The 12514-nt window shown below is 48.7% G+C and overlaps 1 protein-coding gene across 1 annotated transcript in view; it reads left to right on the forward strand.

Annotated features, from left to right (window-relative positions):
* Nucleotides 1-12514, forward strand: part of LOC115650591 (NACHT, LRR and PYD domains-containing protein 3-like) — a 41032-nt gene that overhangs the window by 19395 nt on the left and 9123 nt on the right. The window contains exons 7-9 of the mRNA XM_030560775.1: nucleotides 410-583; nucleotides 5831-6008; nucleotides 7715-7878. Coding sequence (XP_030416635.1) covers nucleotides 410-583; nucleotides 5831-6008; nucleotides 7715-7878 — 516 coding nt within the window. The remainder of the gene's footprint in view (nucleotides 1-409; nucleotides 584-5830; nucleotides 6009-7714; nucleotides 7879-12514) is intronic.

Here is a 12514-nt window from a genome sequence, read left to right on the forward strand (position 1 = left end):
CTCTGAGTCTGCCCAGTGGCTTACAGCCTGCCACAGGGAAAGAGGAAACCCTGTATCTAGAATGCTCCTTTGGGAAAGACCAAACTCAGACTTCGGTGAGCAACATGCTCAATCCTGTATCACAGTTCCAGGGCTAGCTACACCTCTGTCCCCTTTCGGGCCTCTCTGGGTGCACCCACCTCAGGTCCCAGGCTTCCACCTCTCTCTGGTGGAATCATACAATTCTTCCACTCTTAGGCCCACTGAGAGCTAAAGCTGCATGTGGACTGAAATCCTCATGTGGTCCCCAGCATCCACCACTACAGCAGGGTGATTTTATTCCCAGAATACAGGACTCTTTCTAGAATCCCACTGAGGGAACTGGACAGAAATCAGTGCTCATTTCCCTCTCTGATCATGTTTCCTGCAGGTTGATGAATTGTGGTCTGACTGCCGGTTCCTGTGGGAATCTCTCCTCTGTTCTCAGGGCCAAACCGACCCTGACTGAGTTGGATCTTGCGCTGAACAACCTGGGAGAGGCAGGAGGAATGAAGCTGCTGTGTGAGGGACTGAAACATCCTGACTGCAAACTGCAGAAACTGAGGTGAGTATTCAAACATCTTCCTGCTGGAAAGAACTCTGCAGGGTGTGCGGAAGATGTCAGGTCCATGAAGGAACATGGAGAGGTTGAAAGCTGTGTGTCCCTCCAGCACCTGATGTCTCAGTGGCTCTCAATATCCCTATGGGCTATTCCAATTGGAGAACAGAATTTATTAATAGAGATCGGTCCAAAATGGAGCAGTAGTTCAAACCCCCCTGAATTTGAGGATTGAGTGATTTCCACTCTCATATATTTTTTTCAATAAAAATTGAAGCAGGGTCTTTTAAACACCTGTTTAGTCATCTTTAAACAATACTACATTTATTTTGATTTAAAATGAATAAAAACACAAGAGGTCCAAAGGGCTGGGGAGCCTAAATCTCTCTGCTATCTGCCTCAGGGGGAACTGTGGGAGGAATACTGTTTTAGAGAGGAAGAATTTTCCCTGCACATGCAATGCTGACAGACCCTGGTCCTCAGCGGGCAGGATCGAACGGGGGACCTCTGGAGTGCATGAGCCTCTACCACATGAGCTAAAAGCCAACTGGCTGTTAAGCAGATGCATTAATTGCTTTCTCTTTAAGTGATCTCACAGTGCACGGGATGGGACAAAGCACCACACCCAGAAGGTGTTTGAGTTACATACTTCCCCTAGCTGAGGAAGCATGTCCTGAGCTTCAGAGATGTCCCAGCTGGAATCGCAGATGAGCCCCCACTTGCAGCACTGACAGACACCGGTTGCCAACAGGCAGGATTGAACTGGGGATCTCTGGAGCTTAGTGTATGAAACTCTACCAGCTGACTCTTAGCTAAGGCTATAGAGCAGAGTCATTTTTTCTCTCTCTCTAAGTGGTCCTGGTGCCCCTAGATGGGATAGAACACCACACCCAGGAGGTGTGTGGGTTACACACATCCTTTTCATACCAAGGGGTCCGGGATATTTGTCTGTAGCTAAACCCTCTTCAAGAGCCACCATTTGTTCTTCTGTTTGCCCAGCTGCCTGTGTTGGCCAGTGCACTGTGGGATTTTATCATGGCCCCCTTCTGCTCTTCATTGGCTACTTAGTTGTTTATTTTGCCCCTAAGGGCAAAGAAGGGATCAGACCTTGTGCTCAGGGGAGTGCGAGGCCTGCGACTGAGCAAGGAGAGAGAGAGGCTTCCTGTGCTGTCCCTTCTGTAGCCCGATCTATAGATTATAGAGGAAATATAAATATAATCCCCAGTTATCACTTTGAGGGTTGACAGTTTCTTGTCCCAAGATCAGACCCAGTATTTATTCAAATCATTATATAATGGGAAACTCTGATGTGCACAGCTGCAACACTCACGCTACAGGAACTCCTCTGTATTTACAAACAGTTTATTAATACATTTAGCTCAGTCACAAACACCTCAGCTTAGGATACTACAGAGTATACATCTGCACATCCATATACTCGCACCATCCCTTGTAGGACAACCTGAAATGTGAGCCATCATAGAATCATAAAACTGGACCTCGAGAGGTCTTCTAGTTCAGTCCCCTGCACTCATGGCAGGACTAAGTATTATCTAGACCATCCCTGACAGGTGTTTGTGTGACCTGCTCTTAAAAATCCCCAATGATGGAGATTCCACCAACTCCCTAGGCAATTTAGTCCAGTGCTTAACCTCTCTGACAGTTAGGAAGATTTTCCTATTGTCCAGCCAAAACCTCCTTTGCTGCAATTTAAGTCCATTGCTTCTTGTCCTATCCTCAGAGGTTAAGAAGAACAATTTTTCTTCCTCCTCCTTGTAACAACCTTTTATGTACTTGAAAACTGTTAGCATGTCCTCTCTCAGTCTTCTCTTCTCCAGAGTAAACAAACCCAGTTTTTTCAATCTTCCCTCATATATCATGTTTTCTAGACCTTTAGTCATTTTTGCTGCTCTTCTCTGGACTTTCTCCAGTTTGTCCACATCTTTCCTGAAATGTGGCGCCTAGAACTGGACACAAAACACCAGGTGAGGCAGGTGGAAAAATACTCCTGCTAATACAGTCAAACCTCGCAATAACGTGCCCCGCCATAACGCGAAATCGCAAATAATGTAATCATAAGTTGGCTCCCCTTTAAGGCCTAATACCAGTAGTCCCCAATGCCCTGGCGCCCGCCGGGACATTGATGTGCCCCTGCCTAGTGCCCAGCAGGGGAAAGAAACTGCAGCCCCGTGCCTGCTAGGGACAAAGAACTCTGAGGCTGCAGGCGCCAGTGCTCTCTGTCCCCAGCAGGTTTAGGGCTGCGGCTTCTCTCTGGCTTCAAGAGGAGCCGCGGCCCCACACCTGCTGGGGACAGAGAACTCCAGGGCTGCGTGTTTCTAGTTACTAAGGTAGCAGTGGGTGGTGACTTCTGTCGCGTGGCAGGCCATTATCACATTAATCCAAGTGTGGGACTGGGCAGGGCCAGGAAATAGCAACCAGTTTCTCTCCAGCACTCCTTTGTGTCAGACCCTTAACACCTGGAGGCAGAAGTGAACTGAAAGCTTTCACTGAATGAAGCCCCTTCAGTCTCTCACTCGGAAAGGGAATTTGGCAGAGATGGCTGCACTTCCAGATTTTCCGGGAAGCAAATGGAGTTTCAGAGAAACTAGTGGGAGTGACCTCCTCCATGCTGCTACAAGTGGGATTGGCAGTGGGAGCAGATGAATGACTCCCACCCGTACCCGAGAATCCTATTGCTCAGTGACCTCTAACTGGGGTAGAGTGAGTTGCAGCTCACATCCATTTTCTGACACTGACAAACAGGTTTAGGGGGGCCTCTGACATGTTGCTTAAAGGAATTGCCAGGCCCAGCCTGGACACTGGAGGATGATCTGCTGCTGTGACCAAGAAATTGGGGGGGGGCTTGATTTTCTTGGATGGCGGTGGGAGCCTACTGATGGGCAGTTTGTATTGGTGCTCTGTAAGGCTTTGCCCTTTCTCATGAGATCTTCAGGTGAGTTGGAGACCAATCCATCTCAGCCTGGGGTAGCTGCATGAGCATTGGCTGCTGGATTTCAGATCACTGCTACATGTGAGGTTGGAAGTTTGCGACACATCCCAGTGAGAGCACTCAAACTGCTGTGATTAATCAGTCACAATTCTTTTAAAAAATACAGTGATCCAGGCAGCAGTATCTCTTGGGAAAGGCACTTCCCCAGCAGCAAGGTGACATGACTGACCAATATGTATAGACCACAGGGCTGCCAAGTGTCACATATCTCATCTGACACTCGTTTGGCAACCCTGTCGCTCCTGTCCTTACTGCAGATGGAATCCAGTGAATGCAGGGATTGTAGTTTCTCTTGTCAGTCATTAGAGGTCACTGTTGCTTCATATTTTGGAAGCAGGCAAGGGCAGGGAAGTACTTGCGAAATGTTCCATAACAGGTAACTTTGTCAAATTGATGATGAACACAGGGCCGCTGTGCCAGGTTATGAAATGTAAACGTTGTATTTGTGCTTTGCTTTTCCTTGGGGAAACATCTTGGTTTTCTGACCTTTAGGGTTTGCCCCTCCTGTTCCTGATGGGGCAGAGGAAACTTAACTGGTTTTCTGAACTTGGAGTATGAGCATGTGCCACTCCATGTTCTGAAAGACTGCGTGCTGGGCAACAATTGAAGCTACCTGAACACAGGGCTCTGTAAGGGATCAGAGAGGCTGGTCTGGCATTTAAATCTGAACATGGACAGGCCCAGGCTTAGTCTAATCTCCCCTGGGAAAGAGCTCCCCAGCCAGGGCGAGCTGCTGAGAATGCTCTGCCTGTGCCCCTGGAGTCTGACCTGGGCTTTGTTATCTGTAGATCCCCTTGGCAGTGTAGTCAGGGTGGTGGATCACGGGTGGATGAACAGTCTCTGTGGCAGCCTCACCATAAACTGTTATGAGTCTTGTAAATCAGGGCTACTGCTAGGGCTTGGAATGATATCCTGAAACTCCTGGGGGTTTTGTACAGCTTGAGGGCCGTGGTGTGATATGCTCAGATAATTTGGCTGCTGCACATGGTCTGAGCTGGATTTTGCATGTGACATTTCCCTCCAGTCTCAGAAAAGGAATTCCGGTCTCAAACAGAGGGTTTCAGGAGTGACACCACTGTGTAGATGCTGAAGCGTCCCAACTGTAAAATACAAGGATTAGCATCAGCAGCTACTGGCTTCCTTTGTAATTCCCTCCCCAGTCTTCGTTTCCCACACCAATCCATGTATATTTTCATCCATTGATAAATTGTGACTCCTTACATTACATGTCAGGGAGTTTATGGCCAGTGAACTTCCACACTAAGGGCCAGATCTTCTGCTGGTACAAATCATTATAGCTCCACTATCTTCTAAGTAGCTTCACTGATTTACATCAGCCATGGATCTGGCCTTGACCATCACTGGAAGTTCCTTTGAGCTTTCTTTAGAGAAGTCGTGAGGCACCTATCGGTCTCTCCCTAGCATTATGAGCCCATATCTAAAACAAACACTGGCTCTGGACTCATTTTATCCCACCTTTTAGCTCTTCCCAAATTCTGATGTCTCTACAGTAACTCCCGTGATGCTGCTGTCACAGCAGTGGGGCTGCAATGGTGAAAGACTCACAATTTAATTGTAGGCCCAGCCTGTGAGACTGGGCTCCCTATGAAAATTCCAGCCTTTTTTAGTGTATGGTCAAATCTAGGGAAAATGGGACAGAGATGGGGGGACCTGACACTTAGCAAAACTGACCCCATTCCTGAATTCTGAATGTTCAGAACTAAGTACTCTGTAGAGGCTGGCTCCTTGGCTGAATCCTAAGTAGAAATGAGACAGGGAAAGAGGACAACAGGCTTCCCACATTTCCTCTGGCCAGAGGCGGCTCTAGGCATTTTGTCGCCCCAAGCACGACAGGCAGGCTGCCTTTGGCGGCTTGCCTGCAGAGGGTGCGCTGAAGCCGTGGGACCAGTGGACCCTCCACAGGCATGCCGCTGAAGGCAGCCTGCCTGCCGCCCTCGCGGTGACTGGCAGAGCGCCCCCAGTGGCTTGCCGTCCCAAGCACATGCTTGGCGTGCTGGGGCCTGGAGCCGCCCCTGCCTCTGGCTCCTCCTTTAGTGTTTCTTCATTAGCAGAAGCTACAGTGCTTATGCTCAGGGGATTGAAATCCTCACATGGTCCTCAGCAACCACTGCTGCAGCTCTGTGATTTTATTCCCGGAATAAAGGAATCTTGCTATAAAAACCCACAGAGAGAACAGGACAGACAGAGGTGCTCATTTCCCTCTGTTTGCGTGTCTCCTGCAGGTTGATGGGTTGCCAACTCACAGCTGCTTCTTGTGAGGATCTCTCCTCTGTTCTCAGTATCAATCACACTCTGACCGAGTTGGAGCTGAGGGGGAGCCTCCTTAGAAATTCAGGAGTGCAGCTGCTGTGCGAGGGACTGAAGCATGCAAACTGCAGAAACTGGGGTAAGTATTTACAGGTACCTTTTCTGTAAAGAACTCAGCAAGTTGTGTGGATGGTGGGACACTGTCAGCTCCCTGCGAGTACATGGTGAGGCTGACAGCTGAGTAATCCTGCAGTACCTGACCTGTCAGTGGTTCACAACATCTTGATAGACTGTCATGTTTGTAAACTTGAAGTTATAAAGAAAGATGGGCCCAAACTGGAGCTCTACCTCCAAACTCCTCCTCCTCCTCCTCCTCTCTGAACTTGAGGAATAAGTGTTTCACCTGTAATTGAATACATGGCTGGTAGTATCACCTATTATAAAATTTGCCCGATACTTCCTATTGTAAGTCTGTCTTCAGTTGCTTATAAATTGGCTGAACTCTAACTGCTTGGGTGGAAATTTTCCACACCGGGTGTCTGCTTCAGGCTGAACTTTTTTAGTAAATTCAAGCTCAGCAGTGCAAATGCTCCAAAGAACCAGGTCAGGGTGAACATACATTTTTTTACCAGCCATTTTGCTGAAGAGATCTCGCCCCCGTGCCCATACGTTGGAGCAAGGACTCGACATTTAGCAAGGCGCAGCCTCTTTGTTAAATGTGCCTTTTGCTTTTCCTGTGAAAATCTTCCCAAACCGGCATCTCTGGGCCTTCTTATGCTCTGTCCCAAGCCTACAGACCAGCTTGAGTTATTTGCATCCTCCACAGAGGCTCAAGAGCTGTCCAGTTACACAGCAGGCTCTTATGTGTCCCAGCCGTATGTAGGCATCCCATGCCTGCCTTCCAGCAGGACCTAATAATTATGCAGGGACATTTGCTCTATGTCCACTCAGACTTGGGGAGCAGGGATAAAGCAAGAGGTTTGGGATAAAAGGCTGAGTTGATCTTGACAAGAGGGGTCCTCTTTTTTTATTTGACAAATGGCCATGACCTTTTGTCCAAGGGGAGATCTCACCCTGCTGAAGGATTGTTGGGACTGGAACCTTCCTGGGTCTCCACAGAGGTGATGTGGGAGGGGGAGCATTTAAATCCTGTTATTGTTTTCTGTTTTCTCTGTATATTTTTGTCCTTAAATAATTGCACTCTGCTTGGAGAGAGCTGGTTGGTCACTAGTAAACCATTGTTATAGCCTTTGGAAAGAGAGCAAAGTCCAGGGGCTGCACTAATTCAGACCTTCTGGGGATAATCAGAGTGCAACTGCCAGCTGCCACAGCCTAAACCCCTGGTCAGACGGGAATGAGACACGGGTCCCTGCCCAGAGAGAGGCGACAGCTAGAACCCTGAGGGAGTTTTCCTTGAGCAAACTGCAGAGGGAATCAAAGGTGCAGTTACTCTAAAACTCTGACAGACGGGAGTACAAGGGCCATCCTGAATTCTGGTTGGTCAGTGGAAAGGACTATGGACAATGCTTAGAGTGGAAGTCTTTCCCCACCCCTTATTCCTCATTGATCAATGGCAGAGGGTTGGGGCTTGAAATGTCTGGCTCATTCCCAGGGTGGTCCAGTCCAGGTGAAGTGCAAGGAGCAGGGCTTATGCAGAAAGTCCCACTCAACACTGGTTTCTCATTAAACAAGAGGTGGGGCTTGGGACAGGGTGTGAGGCAGGGCTTCTGGCCCATTCTCAATGCTGAGTGGTCAGGTAGAGAAATGGGTGACCGGGGCCACCTGTCATAACAGCTGGGGCAAGCCCCATTCACGCTGTGATTGCTTATCTCTGCGTTTCTCTCTCCTGCAGATTGAAGAATTTTCTTCTCACGGATGCTTGCTGTGAGAATCTCGCCGCTGTTCTCAGCATCAGTAACAGCCTGACAGAGCTGGAGCTGGGTATTGACTATCTAAGAGATTCCGGAGTGCAGCGGCTGTGCGAGGGACTGAAACACCCGAACTGCAAACTGCAGAAACTGGGGTAAGTAACATTTGGCTTCCTCTTTGCGTTTACAGGTGTCCTTTGTGTAAAGCTCTTGGCAGGGTGTGTGGCTGGTGTCTGATATCTGCTCCCTGCAGCTACATGGAGATGCTGAGAGATTAGTGTCTCTCCAGCACCTGCGTCATTGGCTCCCAACGTGCACTGGACTGCCCTGCATGGAAAATGGAAATTTTAAAGTAAAGCAGGGCATATCCCCCTGGTAATTTGCGAATAAATAGATTATTTTTTTAAACAATTCTTACTAAAATGCATTTGCTTTACAATAGTGCAGTCTTTCCCTTCAGCTAGCAGACTGTCTTGTAGAGAAGTTTAATGACTTTTGACACCTTGACATATTGATTTAAAATTTATTAAGGCAAAATTGGTTCCAGGAGCCTGAGAATTCTTAACCTCCCAATCTGAGCTGAACTGTCCAGAGTGGCATCAGCTTCAGCCCTAGCCATGATAGCTCTTGCTTTGAAATTCACAGAGCTGGGGCAGAAGCTTCTCTCGGCTGAGAGGCACCACTAGTTTGGAGAAATATCCCTTGAAGTGCAGCCCTCTGGGAGTGGGGACGAGTGGTCACAGTAACAAACCAGGCAGGTTAGAATAGAGGCCAATGTTGGACTCATTATAAAACACAAAACCCTTTGGGGCAAGCTGTGGTTCCTCCCTTTTCTATTCCAGTACATGTCTGCCCGGTGGTTCTTCTTTCATGACTGAACTTCAAACCTGGTGTGGGGTGCTCCTGGGGAACTCCCGGGACTTTGAGCCAGATTTTCAGAATTACTGAGAACTCAGCATCTCCGATTATTACTGTTCTGCCCAGGTTTTCCAAAGACCTGCATGTTGGATGCTGAGATCTCTTGAAAAGCTGCAAAAGCACAAGCAGAGTGAACGGCAAAATCAGCCTCTCAGTTAAGGCCCATCATTGGAGTTTGGGGTTAGTGCCACTGACCCCTAATGGAGGGATCCTCATTCCCTCCCAAAAACATCAGATCCAAGCCTGGAGGGCTGAGCTGCTTCCATCCCAATCTCTCCCCTTCAGCCATCCAGGGAAGCCTCAGAGCTCTGCCTGTCTGTGTGTAGATCGATGGGACTCAGCTCAGGGCTAGTTGATTTCTCCTTTCAGTCTCACCATCAGTGCCTCTTCCTTATCTTCACTCTTGAGGATAAGGTGCCACTCTCCACTACACAATCCTGCAGAAAAGATAATCCACCAGCTGCTATCAAAACCCCTCCTCTCTGTAGGGAAAGAAGACATCTGTTAGTGGTTTTTCTTCCATTTTCCCCTTTCACTTTCCTTCCCTCCTCCTTGCTTTGGGAGCCTTCCGCTCAGGACACCTGCAGCCTCCTGTCTCCTTCTGAGGATCAAAACCTACGGATCACTGGTGCCTCTCATCTGTGTGGCCCTACAAAGAGTCCTGCCCCTTTTATCCCTCATAGGTTAGAAGAGGGTTGGGAGTGAGTCATTCACAGATGGTGTCATGGGGGGCAGTGATACCACATGGTCCGACAGCTCAGGAATGTGATGGTACCTCATCTGCCCCCAATTCAGCTCCATTTTTTAATTGCTTGGCTGAGCCTGGAACTATGACATTCCCACTTCACCAGGGGAAACATCTTTGGGTTTCAAACAATAAAATATACCTACATTACAACTGTCAGAAGCCCTGACTCTGAGCCCCAGGCTGGGCGAAGCTGCCATCTGTCAATGCCTCATCCTGGGGTATGGCTACACTTGCAGCTTTACAGCGCTGGGAGTTAAACCTGTCTCCGTACAGCTGAGTAGGGAAAGCACTGCAGTCTGTCCACACTGACAGTTACCAGCGCACTGTCGTGGCCACATTTGCAGCATCTGCAGCGGCATTGGAAGCAGTGCATTGTAGGCAGGTATCCCAGCGTTCAAGTGGCTGCAACATGCTTTTCAAAAGCGGGGTGTGTGTGTGTGTGTGTGTGTGGAGTGGAGTGTGAGAGGGAGTGTGGGGGAGAGACAGTGTGGATTTTTGGAGCTGACACTCTGTCAGCAGCTGCCTTGTAAGTTCCAACCCCCTCCCACACCCCTCTCTCACTCACTGAAAGCAAACAACAGCTGATAAGCAGCCTCCCCAAAACAGACCCCCGCTCCCTCCCTCCTGCACGTCGCGCCACTTCTCTCCTCAAGCCCCCTCTCTTCAAGCAAACACTAGCTGTGGGCATTCCAAAGGGAACCCCCTTCCTGCCTCTGCTCATTCACTGCAAACAGTAGCTGCGTTTGTTTTTTTGATAAGCAGCTTTGGGAGCCCGGAGTTCACAACAAAATAAAGAGAGTCATCACGACAAAACAAAGAGAGTAATCTTTACTTAAAAGCATTATGGGAAGCTTCCGGAGGTCAGTCACAGCGTACTAAGATTATGCCCTGTTTACACTGGCACCCCAGCGCTGCAACAGCAGTGCTGTACTCTTTATTCCTCCGGTGGAGGTGGAGTACAGCCAGCGCTGTAGCCAGGGAGATACAGCGCTGTATGGGCCTTGCCAGTGTGGACGGAGAGTAAGTTACAGCGCTGTAAAGCCACCACCAGCGCTGTAACTCTCAAGTGTAGCCAAAGCCCTGGTCTCTGATCTCCAAGTGAGTTCCCTCTTCCCTTTCACACTATGCTCCCATTTCACTGTCTCTTTCTTTCCTCTCATTCTCTCTCCCCCACCCCCCCAATGGGCTTGCTATAGGATACTGACCTTTCTGAAAGTGCATCAGCCCAACCCTTTGTCTTTCATATTCAGTGTAAAATTAACCTTTGGACGCTACAGCTCCCTGATCCTCAAAACCACAGCTTGTCTGGTGGGCGATTCATAGGCCTCATGCATGGGACCGGCTCCAGGGTTTTTGCTGCCCCAAGCAGCGAAAAGAAAAAAAAAGCCGTGATCATGATCTGTAGCTCTACTGTACCGCTTCAGTATTTGGCAGTAATTCAGCGGTTGGTCCTTCGCTCCGAGAGGGAGTGAGGGACCTGCTGCCAAATTGCCACCGAAGACCCGGATGTGCCGCCCCTCACCGTTGGCTTCCCCAATCAGCTGCTTGCTAGGCTGGTGCCTGGAGCCGGCCCTGCTCATGCACTAGATTTGTATTGTTTGAGGTTTCAATTGAGCGAACCACAAGCAATTCAATGTGTCCAACTAGTCATGGCTGAATGGACTCAGGCTTTGCCCTCCATACTGGCACTGTCTTACTCAAAATATTGGAGCTAAAACAGTGCATCTGTCCTCATGCATATAAATTAGAAGGCCAGAAGGGACCTTGTGACAGCTAGTCTGATCTGTATAACACAGACCAGAGAACTTCCGTGAATTAATTTCTGTTTGAACTAGAGCGTCTCTTTTAGAGAAAAGGTTCAATCCAAACCCAACCACAAGAGGAATGGTCCCACAAACAAACCCTTAAAAACAAGAAACAATCCCATTTAAATATTGTCACCCCTCACACAACACATTCACCACTTCCACTGACTGACTCTGCTCCTTCGTAAGTCCAGCGTACACATCACATTCCTCACAACCGCACTATAATGTGAACCTTCACTCTGACCTTGGGAGCATGTGTGTCTGCTGGACACCCGTGCCTTCACATTTCAGAGGACGGCATCATTTGCAATGCAGGTCTGTCGCATCTTATGTGCATTTAACATGCACAATTTCAACTTTACGCGGTCAGCAAAAACAAAAACAAAAAAAAGAGAAAAATAACAATTTTAATACTATACGTGTAGTGCAGGCGATTCTGCCTGCCATTACACTCAATGTAATTTTGACTATACGTGATTTTTGCTTTACGTGCTGACTGCGGAACGTAACCCTAGTGTAAGATGCGACAGACCTGTAGCTGAGACAAAGCTAGTACCTTGGTTTCTCTCTCAGAGGAACTCCCAGGACTGTAGAGGGATGAGGATCCATTTGAATGGTGTGAGGGCTGAGAGTTGGCTGGGTACTTATCTTCTGGCCTGTTCTCTGTGAAGCTGGGAGGGCAGGAGGTGCTGGCCTGCCTATGCTCCTCAGAGGCAGGAAGGAGCTGACTGCAACAGCTGGTTGTGAATTCCCCCACACACACATACACGAAAATTCACAAAAATGGACATTTCTATGCACAAAGCCATTTTCCATTTAAAAAAAAGTTTCAGTGGAGAATTTTCAGCCAGCTCTGCTTGCTGCAGTACTGAGAGCTTCTAAAGCTGCTTTGCCCACTGGCAGCTCCAGTGCCAGATGGCCTGACTGGGACAGGGACTTCACAAGTTGAGCCACTGTTTCATTGTAGCCCTAACTCATGAGGGGGCTGTGCCCCATGTGTAGAGGACAACAGGGAGACCTGGCTTATCCTATACCACTCTCTAGTTTGGCTGCAGGCTCTTATCTACAGCTTGGGCATGCGGGCCCTTGAGGTCCTGGCTCTGAGAGAGCTGCACCATCAGAGCATTCATGGCTCCTCTTCTCTCCTCTCTCAGCCATGAACAGAGAGTTAAAGGAGGAAACACGGACTGCCCTCAAAACGATCCCTGTTGTGGAAGAGATCTGTGGCCAGAGCAGATGCAAGACTGGCTCAGAAAACCCCCTGGCCAAAAGGGAGTCTGCTCATTGCTATTTTTATAATTTAATATAGTGTACTTC

The sequence above is a fragment of the Gopherus evgoodei genome, chromosome 4 (assembly GCF_007399415.2).
Source record: "Gopherus evgoodei ecotype Sinaloan lineage chromosome 4, rGopEvg1_v1.p, whole genome shotgun sequence".
In the NCBI taxonomy this organism is placed as follows: Eukaryota; Metazoa; Chordata; order Testudines; family Testudinidae; genus Gopherus; species Gopherus evgoodei.